This window comes from Seriola aureovittata, chromosome 22 (assembly GCF_021018895.1).
Source record: "Seriola aureovittata isolate HTS-2021-v1 ecotype China chromosome 22, ASM2101889v1, whole genome shotgun sequence".
Classification (NCBI taxonomy): domain Eukaryota; kingdom Metazoa; phylum Chordata; class Actinopteri; order Carangiformes; family Carangidae; genus Seriola; species Seriola aureovittata.
This window is the reverse complement of record NC_079385.1, coordinates 11,499,716-11,519,550: the sequence shown is the minus strand read 5'-3', so window position 1 is coordinate 11,519,550 and position 19,835 is coordinate 11,499,716. Positions and strand designations below refer to the sequence as shown.

Sequence of the window (19,835 nt, the reverse complement as noted above, 5' to 3'; positions counted from 1 at the left end):
CGTGTGTGTGTGTGCGTGCGTGTGTATGTGTGCGTGGGGCCAGGGAGTGGGGGTGTCGTGTGCTAATGGCAGAGAGGCAGTACAGACGGTCACCTTCCATGCAGACACACACACACAAGCTAAAATAGGTCACCCCTTACAATGCCCTCAGAAAAATCCATCTCCCGCTCTGCGAGCATGTGGGGGGGAAAGATGCACTGCTACAGCACAGAGACTAAAAGGGTCTGTGTGGATCTCAATGTATCTGTCGGTCTGCTCTTCTCCCTCCGACAGTTCAATAAGCTTGACTGACGTTCTCTCTGCCTTTCCGCCCCTCTACGTGGCGATAATGTCCCAAATCAGAAAAAAAAAAAAAAAGCTGTAAAGTGCAAAGTCATATCCAGTTACATAGAAAAATGTGACTGCATCAAATGTTTTGAACGCATTATATATTCTTATATATTATTAGTGAGTGAAGATATGTGGAGTTGAGAAGGATGGGGTTATGATATAAACAGCAGCAGCATTAAAGGAATAGTTTGACATTTTGGGAAATAAACTTATGTTTAGATGAGAAGATTGATACCACTCTCACATGTGTTCACTTTATATGTAGGTGGTGCAAACAGCCGGTAAGTTTAGCTCAGCATAAAGACAAGAGAGGAAAAGGAAGTTACTACTGCTGGCTAAGAAATAGTCCAGCACTTAAGACCTTGGGAAAGTGGTGGCTTGTTGTTTTTACACTTCTGTTTTTATAGAATTAAACAAATGAGATATAAAGTGGTCGCTTCAGTGGTGTTTGTAGGTGGATTTTGTTAGCTTTGGATGCAGTAAAGCTAGCTGCCTCCCCTGTTTGCAGTGTTTGTGGTAAACTAAGCTAACCAGCTTCAACTATATTTTACGTTACAGTCATGCAGCATGGATCTTCTCATCTAACTCCCCGCGAAAAAGTGAATAATATGATCCCAAAACGTTGTACTATTCCTTTAAATGTTTTGTTGACAAAGGGAAAAAAGGAGATTTTTCAGAGAACAGGTCACCATGTCAGGTGTCTACTGTTAGTTAAACAGTTCAGCAGGACTCACTAATCAAGCTCAATCACTAAGGAAATAACAGCAGACCACACCCTGACCACTAGTGTGAGTCAGGGGTCCGGACTGTGTATGTGTAAGTGTACGTGTATGTGCGCGTGCGTGCGTGTGTGTGTTTGTGTGTGTGTGACATCCTCATTAGCTAAAGATCCTGACAAAGATTACGTCCGACAACTAGCATCAGTTGCCAAGCTGTATATACACACACGCATGTATTGTGCAGCCATTTTCAGTTTATGGCTACTGGCCAATATAGGTCAGTGGAGCACTGATAGCATGAGTGGGCATGAACACACACACACACACCTATCTAGGGGTGTAGCAACTCGTCATTCACTGGCACAAAGCACACATTTACTGTCCTTTAATTAGCAACCAGGCTTCTCTTTCTCCGTCTGTCTCTCGGTCAATTCTAAACCATCTGACAGAATCACTGCACGTCGATATGCAAGTCAGAGACCCAGCAGACCATGATGACACAAAAAGCAGAACATAATGTTAAAAATAGGAACTTCTGAAGGGAAAGAAAAAAATTGTATTCACCAAATTCAGCTGAGAAGTTCTTACTTATTAATATGAGTCTGTCTATGCGTTTGTGGTTGCATGTGTCATGTGTATGTAATACTGTCATGCTGACCGCAGGAAACACCTGTGTTGAACTGAAAGCACTCGGTTCAAGCAGCCAATTAAAATGCCCGTCGTTTCAGTGAGCCCATTTCCTTTGGGACCTCAACTACCAGCCGTGCATTTACAGTCTGCAGTCTACAGTAGACTTAGAAAGAAAGACAAACACAGAAAATCTACTCATACTGCTTCCTTTGACTAAGCCAGTGTTTGTGCCTTTATAACGTCAGTGTGGAGAGAGGAAAAAATGAAGAGGAAGGATGTAGAGGGGAAAGAAATGGAGGGACGGTCAGAGAAACAGATGAGGGCCAAGTAGAACCTGGGGAAGTGGAAAATTTAAAATATCACAATAACCAGAATATCTGTATCAGACTGATCTGTTCAGGTGTGGGAATTCATCTCTGGCATTAAGTTCACTTCCATCCGTTTGTTTTTGTTCATGTTTTCAGTTGTGCATAAAAAAAAATGAAATTCAATAAAAAGCTTCTTAAAAGCACCGGACTTGAGAGTGAACCCCACCAACTTTTTACCTCAATGCACAACTCCAGTAGTGGAGGGGTTATCACAAGTTAATTCACATTTTCTTTTCTTAATTTTCTGAAAATTCAGTTAAAATTCAGATGGAAATTTGAACATTGAGCTGATGAAAGCCGACTTGTTTCAGGTGGCATAAGCAAGTAAAACATTATGGAAAAATCTGACTAAATAAATATATTGCACATGTAAAAAAAACAACAAAAAAAAAACTGCCATGATACAACAGCAACAAAATCTTTAACGAAATGTGACAGAATGAAAGAAGATACAAAAAATACATCCACAGTTTATTGAGCTATCGTCGTATAACTTTTGCTCAGGGTTTGAGAAGTGTTAGTAAGACGCTGACTCCCACTAGTTTCACTGTTTAACAAATACTGCACTCAGTAGACCACAAACACCAGGAAACTGACAAATTCACCGTGTGCAATAATTAACACAGACCAACTGTGCAATTTTCCTTATCTGCTGCTATTCTTGCTATATTTAAATATCTGATTGGACATATATTATATTATTATCTATTATTTATCTTTTTAGTAGTGGGATGAATAAAGGATTTCTGTTATTCTTCAGCTGACCGTCATGTTACATTTCCTGTGAAGAATGACATAATTTTAACAGCATGACGGCAAGAGAGGGGGATTTCTTGTCACTATTATTTGTTACTCTGAAAACCAAACCAAAATCAACCATTAAAACCCACTGCATAAATTCAAAAACATATACGTATCGACAGGGAAATTGTTACTGAAAGCACTGAAAGCCAGTTACATGTCTGAAGTCCAAACGCACAACCTACGATGTTTGACATGTTTTGAACTTTAGTGAAAACTGTTTATTTCACCGTCATACTCAGCAAACACAGTTGGCATTTACTGGTATTTCCCTGGTGGTAATTTCCGACTCTGGGTCTCGGCCTGCAGCAGGAAGCAGATGTGGACGAACCGCATATAATCCCAATCATCTGGGACAGGAGCTCATTGTGTGTTTGTGTGTGTGTGTGTGTGTGTTTATATTAATCACTTCCCTGCTCAGATATTCATAGCCTGTGTGGAGGGTCAAACTGGTGACCTTGTGCTCACAAGCCTGATTCTGTAACTTTAATGTGATTTTATACATCTTTAGTGGCCTCACTCAACAACTATCTGTGGTTAAGTGTGTGTTTCTGTGTGTTCATGTAACAACTTGTTTTTGTTGATATTATAATAATAATTTGACATCCTCCTGGTGCCTGGTGGTGAGATTTCTTCTTTGTGGCACCCTGATACTGTTGTCGTACTTGTGTGTGCATTGTCATGGCCAAGATGACTCCCTCGTGTAACAACACATGCAGATGTATTACTGCACTCGAGGATATGGTCACCTCATCCTGATCAATAAAGTTCTTTTGTTAGCTACTTTTCATCGTGTAAAGCTTCTCACACACACGAACTCTAGAGCGGAAATATTGTGATGTGTCTCTTCTGAGAAACACCCAGCTTAGGGGCACAAGGCTGGTTTCTGGGTTAAGCCGTGGGAGGGGAGGGTGAGAAAGAACGAGGCTTGTGACACCAAAAGAAATTGGGAAGTCTTGTTACAGTAACATGAGGCGGGTTTACAGTGATTACAACACACACACACACAAAAATGCAGCCGCCTCTGCAATGTACCTACTCCTGCGCCCACGCACACAAACAAGCTAATAAAAGCATGGAGCCATACAAACACACCAGGCTTCTCTTTTTTTTTTTAGCCATAATGGGAGATGGAGAAGAAAAACACCAATAAAAATAACTAGTGTCTTCTTCATAGGTGCTGATATAACTTTATTGCCAAGTCAACCAAGCTGAAATTTGTGCATCTTGGATTAAAAGCAGGCAAACCGGACAACAAACACATCTTAAACAACCACACAGGATTCCTCCATGTGACTCATCAAATGGCCAGTTTGTGTCATACATTTCATCCCATTACAACAGGACAAACTGTGGCACTCGCTCCTCTCTTCTCTTTTCACTTTTTGTCATACATCAAATTTCAGATACATTTACAGAAACCTAAAGCTCTAGACTCCAGTCTGCCATGAAAAGGCCGGCGTTCTGCCGCCTCCAGCTCATTTTCAACACAATGACTGACTGATGAGTTTGAAAATGAGAACTCAGCATACCAAACATACTAGCAGTGGTGCATCATTTCACCAAAAGACAGGTCACATAATGTGCTCACTTCCTAATTGATCACCTGAAAGGGAGAGAATCGGTTCTTTTATTTAGAAAAATCAATGGGTGGTCTCCAAAATTACACAAAAACACTGAAACTGGTTCCACTTTTTCCTACAATGCAATGTGATGTCATTCAGCAAGGAGCTGCGTTGGCCAACCACATATATGCAAGTGCGTTCCTCCAACTGGACTTCCCGGATTGTATTTCACTGTCTCACCGGTAAATGAAACATCACACCCCCACCAACACAACCCCTTACGTTGTTTTAACACGGGGCAAATGTCTGTCTGAATGCGGCCTCAGTCTGGCACCGCTCTGAATAATTTTTGAATTAAGCTCCCTAAACACACAAAGCCTTTCTCTTGAAAACACACACACTGTGCTGGCTCTAGCTTACCATGCATTTACACACGGATAGGGGCTTTGCATCCGTGACCAGTGAGGTGTGTGTGTGTGTGTGTGTGTGTGTGTGTGTGTGTGAGAGAGATTGCGCTTGTGTAATACAAGGGTAAAAAGGTTTCCAGATCATGTGCTGGCAGCTCAGATGTGTGTGCAGCAACTTAACGTGCACACAGACACACAAAACTCAGAAAGGAGAAGGGGAAGCCCCCCTGGTGAGAGTCAAAACTGTTACTACACACAAAGCACAAGTCCGCAAGAACACAGACACACTCGCATGTTTGGCATTGTCACATCCCATTTTCTAGCCTCCCCTCTGAGTGTTTTATGTCTGCCCGACAGGACACATGTTTAGAGAAGCGCGGGGTTGCACATTTTCGCTTTCTTTGATGTCTTGCTTTAGGAGTCTGGATCTGCTTGCAGAGGTGGGGCAGGAACACACACACACACACACACACACACACACACACACACACACACACACACACACACACACACACACACACACACACACACACACACACACACACACACACACACACACACACACACACACACACACAACACACACACACACACACACACACACACACAACACACACACACACACACACACACACACACACACACACACACACACACACACACACACACACACACACACACACACACACCACACACACACACACACACACACACACACACACACACACACACACACACACACACACACACACACACACACACACACACACACACACACACACACATTTGGCCTCCTATGTCTAAACCCTGTCTAGACTACAGTCTTGAGCCCAGTGTCCCCAAAAGCAGGTATATGAGTGATTATGCCAGTGTATTTGGAAACTATATCCAAGTTGGTGGAGTGACACGGGTAACACATTACAGAAGTACCGGATCACACCGATGTGGGTTTCATTTTGTTTCCCGCCGTGTGGCTTATTTCCTGTCTTTACACCATGTTATGTAAACATCTTCTCATTTACAACTTGAACTAATCTGTAGCTTTGTATTTGCTGAACATGTGAAAGGATTTTTACACCTCTATAATGACACTTTAAGTGCCTCCTCCTATCTCATATGTAGCTTGCGATATCCAGGCATCTGCTCAAATGCTAACGTCTGTTCGTGTGCCATAGGAGGGCACCTGGCATAAGAAAAGAAACCAAATAACGCTGTTTTTAAAGAAATTTGTTCTCCGGCTTGCTTTTGACACCAGGTTAGATTTTCAATAAGTTTTATCTCCTGTCTTCTGTAATGCTACGATCGCGCTGCCAGCGCTTGGAGATCCACTGGGGGACAACCCTGCAAAAAAAAAAAATGCATGTGTACAACACTGTGAGGAATTTTGGATAAATGTTTTGTGTAATAGCATGTTTCTTTCAGGCTGCGGGGTTGCCTACAAGCTACAAACGGTTTCCCATAACACAGAGGTCACAAGCTCAATCCCTGCAGCTTGTATGTCCATGAACAGCTGTGTGTTCAATCAACCTGGCTTTGAGCTAAACTCTATACTCCTACACACTGTCCTGACTGTCACCTAGATATCTATAATATTTAAACATTTAATAAAAGAGCAGTGTCTCCAGACCACCAAACCAGAGAAGCTGTGAACTCCTCTCTCTATTCGCTCAAATGAAAGTGAATAGAGACACTTTCTCTGCCCACAGGAAGTGACACATCTAAACTGAAGTGCAAAGTACAAGTCTCCATGACGGCAGGTAGTGATCAAGCTCTGCTCATAGAGCGGTGAGACTTGTTTCACAAAGCCAGTTTTGTGAGTCAGCATTATATCTTTGGCCGAGTGTGGTCACACCAGGAGAAGATAGCGGCGTTTCGCAGCAAATTCAATTCATTTCAGAGGAGTTGTCACAATCAGAGGATTCACTCACAGCAGTATAGTGAAACCACGCTGAGCTTTCACAACTAGTGCCACTGTGATGAACTTATGATACTCAAAGGAAGCTATTGTTTCAGCTAATTCTACACTTTACCTCATCAGCCTTTGAAACAGAAACAAAGCTCGACTTTGCTGTTATGTTTTGGGGATTACTCATCACATTTATGCCTTTTAACAATTTCTACTTCCTGAAAGAAGATGATGCTTAAAACTAGACTCAATATTTTCATTTATTTTACCTTGTGGGGAACTTAATTAGAATTTTTTTGTACTCTTACTTGTAGTTTTGTGTTAACATTATTTTTAATTATTGAATCATAATCAATGATTCCCCAAAATTTTCATTTTACTTTAAATCTTCTCTGGATGTGTCTATAGTGTAGCCTTTGTAACTATCTATTAGTTAAAAAAAAACTCTGGCGCTCTTACATAAGCGGACTAATAGCTGGTTTGGAAAGTCGTGGGTTGACAGGGCCAGTTGATAACCACCCTTGTGAAACAAGTAAGATTGCCATTGTTTGGGTTTGTGGAAGCAGCTACTGCACAGATGCCCCAATTTTGCAGAACCTGCGTCATGAGACTCGACAGTACATACTTTGCCTTTCATCCCATTTGTAACCCTCTGGATTAAGCCCTCATCATCAGACCAGATTGGTTAAAATGATCATACAGTGTGCCTCTTACTGATGACATGTTGCACAATACCATTTCTGAAGCCTAAATGTTTCAAATAGTTACTCAAGGTCTCACTGACATTTGGATCCACCAACATGCAGCCCTGTTTAGGTCAGCTTTAAAACATACTCTGTCATAAGCTCACCATAAAAACGCAAAGAGTCAGTCTAGAAATTATAGACACATGCAGGCTATAATGCTGTGTGTTTGTGAGAGTATATAGAAGTGTGTAATCTAGCTCGTCAATGACTATAACCCCAAGATTATGACCAAAAAAGTGTCCAATTTACGTCTTCAACCCTGGACTGGTCATCATGTTTTGCTCCGTCTCCTTGCACCTCATGTGAGGCCCTTACGTACTCGCACCATATGCACCTTTATGTGCCATGTAATTACATCAGTTGCTGCGGTTTCTCCACACATACGCCACTAAATGAAATTCCTAAAATTAACAACACCCTGTAAAGATTCTGAAAGTCAAAAGGGGCCACAAAAACGCTTCTGGTGGATTCAAACACGAAACAAGATCCCGACTGAATACCAGGAAGCGACACTTGTCACATTTGGGTGCCAGGCAGAAAAATTATCTCAAGCATTCCTGTTCCATTAAAACAGCAGAGAAACAGCACTGAACAAAGTATATAATCTCTGACTCGTTGCCCTACCAGTGCACTGTAATTATGTCTATAAAACACTTTCTATATATAAACAACAATAGGCAGTTAAAGTGGGTGTTATGTCAGGGTGTTCTGGTGACTCAGTGCACAGAGCAGCACACCCCATGCGCTTGTGGTATTGTGAGTTTGACTCCAGCAATTGAAAGCTTCACACAACACTTGGAATCGGTACGACAGACCAGCAGCAACCAGCTGAAGCACTTACTTACATGTTGGCTGATGCGGCTTAATTGTGCTTGGTTCACTGGCACAGAGCCCACCTGTGCTCAATCAGGACAAGTTTTCTTGTCTACAAGCTGCTGTTGTCTGATGAATAATTTAGAAGAAACTCCACATGCACAAACTGATGTTGCCAGCTGGGAGGAAATTTAGCTTGAGGGCCCATTTACATGGATGCCATAAAGCTGCCATTCAGCAAGTTTGCATGCACAAAAATAACTTAATTACTGTGAATAACCCGTTTAAGGAAATAGCTTGAATTAAAGCACTTAGATGGCCCAAAAATGAAATTTGAGCGAGTTGTCTGATAGTCAAGTTACTGTCTGGATGGATGCGTGATAGCCTAAAGGCTAACAGGAAATATGTTTCATTTTAAAAAACGAATTATTGTATTTCATGCCAATAAAGCTAACTGAAAAGGAAACTGAACAGATATCACATGCAGAATCAGGGCACAACAAGCAGTCAGTGGTGTTTGAAAAGCGGGGTTCTGATAAGAAAAAAGAAAAAAAGAAAAAGATGTAATTTTCAGTAGCCACAAGAGGCTGGAGGGTTGTTTTGTTGGGAAAACTGATAAAGGAGCAATCTTTTCAACCTCAACAACACGTTTTAAGATCACATTGATTCACCTATGGTTCCTCATAAGAGCAGAGGGCTGTGGCTGTAGTAGGCAGTTTGACAAGGCGTGGATGTGTGTAAAGTTATGAATGAGAAGTATGGTGGAGCTAAAACAAGTAACTACACTTACCCAATCAAGTCTACATGGAGAATTTAAGGTTAAGAGGAAGCAGCAGCCAATAAAAATGTGCACTGAATTATACAAGATAATTATTCCAACTAAGTGGCTACAGCGTAAAAGTTCTATTTCTGACCACATGCATTATGAAATGAATGGCATGTAAATAAGCCAGCAGCAGACTAGTCCCAGCTCCTTTTGGTGTCTCCCTCATCCATAAAGTACTTCCTCAGTGCCTCTCACACAGCCCAACACCCCTCGCAGTCTGGTTTTTGCGCAACATCCGCTACCTCCGTTTTCTGCAACACATGCTCGAAGGACAGGACGGAACAGGTCACCAGCACACAATTAGACACATACATAAGAATTCTGCATATTTCAGGGTTTGTTATGTGCCTAATTGCAGGGAGAACTGCCTGTCAAATTGTGTGGCATTTATTCAAAGTGTGGCCAACACTTGATAACACTCCACATTTAAAGCCAGGACAAAATGTTATGAAATGGGCCAAGAAAGAATGTTGCAAGCTCCAGCAAGCAGCTTGCATGAAGTAGGAAGTAAGGAGAAGGGAGTGAGTGTGTGTGTGTGTGTGTGTGTGTGTGTGTGTGTGTGTGTGTGTGTGTGTCTGCAACTGTAGTCAAAAGGAGTAAAAGTTAACTGTTCTGATGCTGATTGGCTTCCCCAAACAATCATGGTACAATAATAAATAAATAAATAAAAGCACTTCATTTAACCTGAAACCTGATGTAGGTTTATGTGAAGTAAACCCAATCCTAACCTGCTGTTACAACCAGTTAAACTGTAACTGAGGCCTCTTTTATTTGAATTCTTTAGTGGCTTTACTAATAGCAACATTCATTTTAAATTCCACAGCTGCATACACAGATCATAAATGTGTATGAATCATCCGGTTAGCATGGCATTTCCTGACATATCCTAATCGAATCCATAAAAAAAAAAAAAAAAAAAAAAAAAAAAGGTCCTCTAAAGACACAAATGTTATCAGAGAAGTGCCATACCTGTTGTGGTTATTTCAGCTATTTCACAAGCCAGGGAGAGGTCCTATTTTGAGTCCAGTGTTGCAACACAATAACATCCAGTGATGTAGTGAAGACATACGTCTGACAGAGGGTCAACGGTCATCATAAGGCAAACTAAATATGTTTTCAGAATATGTTACTTTAAAAAAAACCCTGACTCTTTTCCATCTCAAAAAACCCTGTCCACAAGATTCTATAAACTATGCCATGTTCTTTACAGTTTATACCATTAACATTTACACTATGCTATTTTATTAGGTACACCTAGGAAAAAACAAATGCCGTCTAACACAAAAACCCTGCACTAAATCCAAACACAGAGCCCAAAAGCATTGTAAACTGTATTTAAGAAATAAAGGTGTTGGTTTGACTGTCTTTAGGTGGATCTAGGTGCTGCTTTACTATAACAGAAACTATAGTCATCCTATGTATCTTAGAGATTCATAGCAACAGACAATAACAAATCTATGTACAGGAATATTACAGGTAAAACACTGGAGATGCTACATACAATTAAGCTCAGATAGGTTACTGGATATTCACTGCTTACTGAGTATCAGAGAGGACAATGAATCATTGCACTGTATCCTAACAGTCAGGCATGGTTAACAGACAGTAAGCAGAGAGCCACAATAACACTACACTTTAGCCCAGCGGTTACCTGCAAGCTAAGCTATTCCAACAACGCCATGTAAAAAAAATTAGCCCAGGGCTGCAAAGGGACGTGAATGTGGCTTGTTTTATTGTTTTTCTCATTATTTTAAAGAAACAGGAGCCGGTGGTGTTTCTGTGGTTTGGGAGACAATGCTAGGCCGCCATGTAAAGCCTGGAAATGGGAGGAAAAGGAAGAGGGCAGTGTGGCCGCCCCTGCCTCACCTCCTGGGGGATACAGGGAACCAGGAGACGGGAAGGGGGGGTGGGATATGGAGGGTTGGTGTGGTGGAAATTATGAAGGTAGTGGGCTCTGGTTGAGATATATATATGAAGTAAAGGAAGCTAGGTATGCTGCTGTATATTTTGACCCACCATAAAGTCGTTGCCGAAGTTGTCCTCTCCCCTCTCCTCGTCCCCCTCGCTCATGGCCTTCACCCCCTGGATAAACTTTCTCAGGATGCCGGCTTGGTCCATCCTTCAGTTCTCTTGTAACGTATCCCGTTGCCCTTTTCTTAAAAAAAACACAACCTCCCAAAGTAGCAAGGGAGGAGAAAACGTAAAAATAAAACAAAAAAGACAATGGGGAAAAGGAAGAGGGGGAATAAATAAAAAATAAATAATCTTCACGGATCCCCCCAGGGAGTCATCGTCGGTTCACAACACAACACCTTCTTGTTTTATTATCGCCCCATGTTGTTTCTCCCTTTCCTTCTTTCTTCTGGGCTGTTTTCACAGCGACAGCGGTTAGTCCCCAAGAAAAGCAGCGGCGGCCCGGTTTTCTGCCCTACAAACAAGTTCGCAGCCGTGGCCTAACATAAACTGTCAACAATTTGTTCTGTAAGTAAAGAAAAATAAAGAAAAAAGACAAAAATCCCAGCTCTGGCCAGTCTATCTACCCCTCCCTGTCTACCTCGGTTGCCACATTCACACACTGCTGCTCGTTATTTGCTACTGAAGAACATCCGGACTGGGCAAAGCCAACGGAAAACACAGCCCGCCTCTTCCAGCATATAGCTGCCTATGATTGGACAGCTGACACCTGGAATTACAATGTCATTGGCTAGCGTGGACGTAGCTCTGAACTACAGCCAGATGTGATTGGATAAAATGTGTGTCTGTCGTTTTGACGTGGTTCATCTTCGTCATTGCTATCATAAATGACATTATTTTATTTAAACGCCTTTTATCTTTTTATTACACGCCACTGCAACCGACATTGATATGTTTCACTATTTTTACTGACATTTTATGCACTGAACATTCAATCGTTTATGAAAGAAAATAATTGATAACATTGAGTTTTGATGAAGGAAATAATTGTTAGCTGCAGCCTTACAGTTAATCTGTCATGGAACTACCTTGACCAGCTATCTTGTGTGTTAATTACACATACACAAAAATTCAAGGAGTTTGATAAAATACAACTTTATGACCAATGAGCTCATAATGAAGCAATAAAGGTCTTTAAACTCGATTTTGGAACATTTTGTTATAGTTGTCCTTCAGAGTTGCAATTTTCTAATAAAATTGTTATTTATCAAATTATGTAGACAAAAATGGAGAGCAAGAGTAGAGGGCTTTTGAGACCAGGGCCCTTGAGCACCTGGGCCCCCTTTGCCCAGTTGGTAATCCAGTCTTGCTTGTGTGTGTATGAAGGTTTTAATGTTTTAATGAATTGCAAAATGGACCAAATACCATTTTCCAGCTCCATCGTCTAAAATTTGAGTGAACAGCTCTAATAATCCAGTCATGCATACATACAGATTTTTATTCACACACACACACACAATATACACACAATAAAAACACGCTAGCTAGCTATCTATCAAGATAGATAGATACATAGATAAAAGCAGCTAACAGCCAACAGATTAATGGGTCAGATATATAATCTGGATTAAGATATTGCCAGGAATAGAAACAAACAAATGTATCATGTAACATCTCCACTAATGGTCACAGAGGTGGGTATGTTCATGTGTGGTGTTTAATATTCAATGTCATGTACGTTGCTTGGTTTTTGCAAAGGCAATGCAAATAAAACAGATTTGCAGTTGCTATACCTGTATTTAAGTACTAGAAAAAGGAAGCAGTGGTTTTGGTTAAAATTATATAAGTGTTACATAATTATGTATAAGGATGCAAATGTTGCACACCCAGTTGATTTGAATGTAATGTAAGTGACAAACTGAAGAGGAATAAAGGGTGAAAAGATAAAAGGAAAAGGAGAGAAAGCAATTGGTAAATTGGTATTCTGGATAGAGTTGTCGGGGGACGGGATACTTATGCATGATTAACTTCCTTCCAATAAACTCGCACATGGAGAGAAGGGGAATCGAGTCACTTTATTTTCCTTTAGTTCTACCAGTGACGGCAAACAAACCCATCTATTCAGGCTGAGTGAGGGAGAAGGAGAGGGGACGCTGTCTCTGAGCCAACAAGCTTTTTTACACACACAAACTGCTTTTTGTTGCTGTTGTCTTTAAGCTTATTTGCTTGTTATCGCAGTAAATATTTTATGTTTTCTTTGCTTTCTCTTCATCTCTCTGTGCTTCTGGTCTGTCTTCTTCAGTTCCCAGACACGAGGGACACACTTGACTTTCATCCGTTATATTTTATTTCTCCTCTCTCAACTGACGCAAAGCAAAGTCACATTTGAATCAACAAGATAACGTCAAACAACAGGGAAGAAAAGGCACAATAAAACTCACTGTGTGTGTGTGTGTGTCCACCTTTGACTTCTTGTTCTGACACACACACACACACACACACAACATGCAATCTGTCAACCAGAGCATAGCCGTTTTTAGTGTATATTAGGGCTGCAGCTAACAATCACTTTCACTATCCATTAATCAGTCATCAATTGATGATTCATTCTCTACTGATCGACTAACCGATTCATCGACTAATCGTTTCAGATCTTCTACACACTATTTTTGTGTCTGTATCAGTGAGATCTGAACCCTGAATTAACTAACTTCATAGTCGACCCTGTATTTAAAATCACCAGTCATCACACATGCTGCTAAGTTGAGGTCGGAGTCGTACACTAATGGAACAAAGTGTGTGTTTTAGGTCCTCACACTCGTAAGATCTGAGTAAACACAAAGCAGCAACTTACAGGAAATTACATCAATTCACCACTTACACAAAGAGTTATGTTGCATTTGTGCAGACAGAATGTTGGGCACTATTTGAACCTAATGTTTTAATACTGTTGTGTATTTAATGTTCCTGTTTATCACTTTTTAATCTATTTGTATAAGAAACATGCTGTATAAATAGGTTTTTATTATAAGGAGTTTTGTCTTCATATGATTTGTGTGTCTATATAGAGAAGTGTAATTGTGTGGCTGAATCATTATGTGTATCCATGTTATTGGTGAGATTAGTATCTTCCTTCCACAGTTCAGTGGAAACAGGTCAAGCAGACTGAAGAGATGAACACACCAAAGAGTGCTCTCGTCTACTGTGTGTGTGTGTGTGTGTGTGTGTGTGTGTGTGTTCGCGTGTGTGTTATGGTTGTATGGGGAATAATATTTTAAGAGAGACCCTGTGGCCTCCTCTCTGTCACTTCCTTTTCTCAGCACTAGCTTTGGTTGCTCTGTACTGTATCTGACCCTGACCTCTGACCTCTCTGTTGAGAACAGGGTGAGTCAGCTGATCATGAAGCACACAGCGAGGATCAATTATACAACATGTTAATATTATTATTATTAATATTATTCCCTTTTCCTTCCTCAACCAATTTCCTCTGCCCATCTTTCTTTGCTCTCTCTTCCATCTTCTCCACAATTTGTTCTATTTCTCCCTCTCTCACTTTCTCCTTCTCATTCTCCTCTTATTTCTTACTCCCCCATTTTCATCTCCCTCTCTTCGTCTCTCCTTATGTACCCCCCCCCCTTTTTACTCACCCTCTTTTCTCTTTCTGTCTCTCTCTTTCTGGAATGTGCTGTTCAGAAGCAGCTGAGAGGAGGAATGTTGCTGTAACAAGCCCATACACAACCCCCAGGGAGGGAGGCTCCCAGCATGCACAGCACACACACACACACACACACGCGCACGCACACAGATGCATACACACTATCTTTTTCTCCATGATGTTTGTGTTCTTTGACTCTCTTCCTCACTGCTTTCCTCTCCCTCATGTTCAGTCTTCACACATGTGTCTGTGGTCGAGGGCAGAGCATGAAGCTGCATGTTTGAGAACATAGCAGGATGTGTATACAGTATCTGGTCTGGGGACACACACACACACACACACACACACACACAGAAAAAGAGAGCGAGAGAGAGAACGTGAGCCTGCCTGTTGCAGTAATGAAGTATGGTGAAAATGTCTGCCCTCAGGATGGAGGACTGACTCAGTGGCATGTTGCACAACCCCGCCATACAGAGGGCAAAAAATTAAAAGAGAAACCTGAATAAATGAGACTGGAAACATTAACATCCTATCATGCTGGGAGGCATGTGGCTTGTCCCAGGATGACAGTGTTCCATCCAGAGGGTACGAGGGGTCACGAAATGATTTGATAAATGACGAAAATCCTCTGCTAAGCCCTTTGTAGTCAGCAGATCTCAACTCAACTGAACACCTATGGGAGACTATGGAGCAATGTGTTACACAACGCTCTCACCACCATCTGCATAACACCTAATGAGGGAGTATCTTTTGGATTAATGGTGTTTATTCCTCCAGTAAAGCGCCACGGACTTGGAGAATTTATGTGGTTATGGACTTGTTAAAATACTTTGTGTTGGTTGTTCCTTTTAATTTGTCTTTTTATCTGTATCTGGATGTTGCTGGTGGAAAAACACAGAAAGGAAGGAGAAGAGGAAACTGGGAAATGTTTCAGTCTGGAGGCCCAGAAAGTGTAGATGACATCTCCAATATCAAACTCAGCACTAGTGAAACCAGCAGTGGAAAACATATAAACAATATTGAGATAAATCTCAAATCAAGCAAAAGGTACAATATTTCCCTCAGAAATATAGTGAAGTAGAAGTACAGAGTATCATCAAGTGGAAATACTCAAGCAAAGCACAAATACCTCAACATTCAAGGACAGTACTTGTGTAAATGTACTTTCCACCACCGATTGCAACACAAGAGCATCCTCAGCTGGAGACAGGACCAAATTACTCTGCACAGTGTGGTATCACCACCAATCCAACAGTTTTTCTCCAACAAGTTTACAAGATAATTTCAGCTCAAAGATATTTTTAAACCTGAAAAAAAACCTTTTATTTTGAAAAGTATATATGTACTTTTTAAAATTAAAATGCTGGTGAAACATACAAACAACAAAAGACACTATAACTGCAGTTAAATGGAATAAATTAACTGTATTACACAGAACTGATGAATCAAAGTGGACTGAGTGATGAGGGTGGGTGATGTGGCACTGCCTTCTCATGCACGTGTATGTGTGTGTGAGTGTGTGTGTGTGTGTGTGAGTGTAGTGTAGTGAGTGTAGCAACACCCTCGGTATAACCCTTCCCTTAACAGATTCCAGCCAGCCTGTCTCTGTCTTTACCAATGTCTCACACACACACACACACACACACACATATATTCACACACACACACACACACACACACACACACACACACACACACACACACACACACACAGCCAGACACTGGTGGTTGGACGCTCTGTCAGATTTAGACATGTAATTACTGTCCTAGCTTCTGAGAGCTGTGTGTACGTGTATGTGTGTATGTGTGTGTGTGTGTGTGTGTGTATGTGTGTATGTCTGTGTGTGTGTGTGTATGTGTGTATGTCTGTGTGTGTGTGTGTATGTGTTTTACATGGAGTAGGTCTGTAGCAGTGACACCCCGCTGCATTATGACACATAACTGTAAACAAACAACACAACACAACCTAACATACTGTCCAAAGAAACAGCAAGACAAGACTGTAGACCACACAGGCAAATATTTCTTTATATTGCATATTGAATAAATAATGTACGTGACATTTGAAAATAGCAAATACTTCAGTCATTTCTGGTGTCTTTTTTAAATTCAGGACTTCAAGCATGGCCACCATGGCTTAAAAATACAGCCTTAAGGCAGTTCCAGTCACTGTAGAGTAACTTTTATTATCCACTGGCGCCACCAAGTGGGCGACATTTACAAGTTGTGAGGCAAACATCACAGCTGATGTATTAATGAAGAAAAGGTCAGGACACTGAGGGGAAAATTAACTGGTTCACTGTGATCCAACATCACAAATACTGAAAGAAGAATTATAATCCCATGGTATACACTGTATTATACTGGTCGAACAGTTTTATTTTCCTGTGTGCACCACAGGTGATATAAAGACAACAGTATCAGGGGTTTATTATCTCATCCAAATCAACTAGAAGCGAATAGGATGATTGAACACTAACATAAATCTGTGAGTTAAATGTGTCATGTAAAATGACAATAATAGCTCTTAGTTCCCCTTATAATTACTGATCTGGGGGCTTTGTGAAAAATGAATCATATTAAGATTTGAATTAGAGAACACCATCTCAAATGTTTGTGCACTTTAGGTCATTAATGGCAAAGTGAACTTTGAAAAAACTGAAAATTCAGTAGTGTCATTACTGGGAGATAATGAAGATAGAGAGTTGCATTTTTTTTTTTAAAGGAAAGGGAGGGTCTTACTTTTTAAAACAAAGGATAATATTGTTAAAAAAAACAACAACTATATGAACAAATATAATTTATCTATAAATAAATAATTTATAAACAGTTTTTAATATAAACCAATGTAAATAGTTGTTTATATTCTTAATTATTTCCATAATGTATAATTAGTGCGATCAGTGGATATGGAATGCTCCAGTGTCACTGTGATGTCACTGTGATGTCACTGTTGGCACTGGAACATTCACTTCAACAACTACTGAACTCGCATCTGCAGTTATTTGCAAGTATCTGCATCTGATCCACGTATTTTGTGAGAGACTTACCTCAAACCTCAACTATTTCAGGTCTGTACTGTCAGACTGAAACCATCAGCGGCATGAAGCAACAGTAAGAAACTCAGTAACTAATGTACAATGTCCTCTTTGATTTGGAGACCTTATATGTTCAGTGTTGCAGTAATACAGGTTTAAGTGTCTGGCCTTTTTCTGCAGGCGAAAGCTGAAAATCTTAGACAAACGAGAGAAGAGAGAGGACAGAAGTGTTGTGAACCTAAATAAGAGGGTTTGTACAAGATTACCTTTATTTTATTCATTCACTCTCTATTACTCATTTGAAATACATTTCTATAAATGTACCTTTGATTCTGTGCTGTTTCTTTTGCCTCTTTCTTTTTCTTGTTTGTTTTTTGTTCTTAAAATTTCAATTTAAAAACAGTTTTTCTTGAATATTTGACTCAAAATCCATAATTAAGACTAATTTGATCTTTTTCATTCCAAACAGGAACTTACAGTAACGTCAGTTGTGTGTTTCGTGCTACAATTATGTTATGCTTTGTATATAAAAACAATATGTCTTGTCAACAAGATTTACTTACATTTACTGTTTTGTGGCACATACCAGATTCATACAGGAGACGTCCATCACGTCCTGGCATCACAGAAGTCCAAGACTTTCGGATGTACCCTGCCAGAAATTGTCAATCGCCAGCTGATGACACAACAAACAGGCAAAACTAGGGTTAGTCTGCCCAACTGTATAATAACAAAAATATATTTACATTTATTTGATTACCAGTATCACTGTGACTATTATTACCAGTGGTGGTGGAACTGGGTTAAAGCAAAGAGTTGTTCGGGCATTTCGCAAGTTGGTCTTCCGTGCATTTTACAGATGTTCCCCTTGTTTTTCTGTCTTTTTTTTTTCTTCTGTATAAAATATCAGCGTGCATGTAGTGGCAAAGTGGCTCCCACCCACTTCCCCCCACTGCCAGTCAAAGCAGTTGTCCAGCAGCAGATCAAGAAGTCGAGCAAACGCTCCTCAGCCTCCAGCCTCGGGTTGGACTCGCAGCATCTGCAGCAGGACAGACATTACTTTGAGGAACAAAAATTGCCCATGATTCCTGCAGGTGAGATTACACAACATATCATATTACACACAGTGGAATCACACGTATGAGCTCAGCCTATAGCATCTCTGCTATGAGGGGGGAGGATATTAAATATTTCCAAGAATCATAATAAAGTAGCTTTTGCACATACAGTACATTTACTGCTTGATTCGAAGATCAGTAATTGCGCTATCTCTATCATTTTTTTTCTTAATGAAGCATTTATTGTTCCAAAAGACTCAAAAGAAAGAAGCCTACACTCTTTAGTTTCTATTATATGATGCATTCAAGGTTCAGGACAATGTTTCATTTCTGTTTGCACTGAAACGTTTTATTATCTAACTTTTAATTCTTGTGCAGTTGTCAAACAAAGCAGTGGCAACAAGCACGGCAGCCAGCTGAAGCGAGACAGACCGATGCCTGTACGTCTGCCCCCGATTGAATATACGATCCAGTCCAGCTCCGGCAGTGCCTGGTCAGCAGGACACAAACCTGACATGCTCGGCCTCGGGCGAACCGCTGAGTTGAACAGCATCTGTAAACTGCCTGACATCAAGAACGCTCCAGTTAAGTGCTCCAGGCCAAAGAGTGGGAATCTGCCCAGACTGCTAAGTGTGCTGCCACCAATCTCAGGAAGGACAGAGGAACTTCACAAGAATCGCAAGCTGCCCCCAAGAGCAAACATGCAGCGAGCTGAGAGTCCCACAACGGACAAGACAAAGAAAAAGAGGAAAATGAAATTAACTTTTAAATAATCAAACTTCTTCCATCATCTTTTAACTTTCTCACAGCAGTTTTGTTGTTACTAAATCAATTTCTGTATTATATACGTATGTCCATATCAATAAATGAATAAAACTTATAACATACAAGATACAGAATTACCTCATCATTCCATTTCTATTTTTATGTATGAAACTTCACAATTTAGTGTATGTTTAAATATTCTCTTTCAATACTCATAGAGTAACTTAGCATCAATGAATTTGTTCTTTCAGCAAACAGCCAAAAACATACGATTACAATCAAGTAACAAAGGAC

The 19,835-nt window shown here is 40.5% G+C and overlaps 2 protein-coding genes and 1 long non-coding RNA gene across 5 annotated transcripts in view; 2 read left to right on the top strand and 1 right to left on the bottom strand.

Annotated features, from left to right (window-relative positions):
* Positions 1–11,690, bottom strand: part of ptpn12 (protein tyrosine phosphatase non-receptor type 12) — a 47,001-nt gene extending 35,311 nt beyond the window's left edge. For all 3 annotated transcript variants that reach the window (XM_056368069.1, XM_056368068.1, XM_056368070.1), the window contains exon 1: positions 11,128–11,690. In XM_056368069.1, coding sequence (XP_056224044.1) covers positions 11,128–11,229 — 102 coding nt within the window. In that variant the 5' untranslated portion in view covers positions 11,230–11,690. The remainder of the gene's footprint in view (positions 1–11,127) is intronic.
* A 6,010-nt stretch (positions 11,691–17,700) lies between these two features.
* LOC130163745 (uncharacterized) lies at positions 17,701–18,418 on the top strand. Its single transcript, XR_008826516.1, has 3 exons — positions 17,701–17,794; positions 17,899–17,968; positions 18,308–18,418. It is a non-coding gene; the product is annotated as an uncharacterized LOC130163745 (long non-coding RNA).
* Positions 18,419–18,577: 159 nt separating this feature from the next.
* On the top strand, positions 18,578–19,587 carry LOC130163744 (uncharacterized). The gene is made up of 2 exons (XM_056368102.1): positions 18,578–18,812; positions 19,155–19,587. Exons 1-2 carry the CDS (start codon positions 18,578–18,580, stop codon positions 19,547–19,549), a joined length of 630 nt encoding a protein of 209 aa, XP_056224077.1. The 3' UTR covers positions 19,550–19,587.
* Positions 19,588–19,835: the final 248 nt, after the last annotated feature.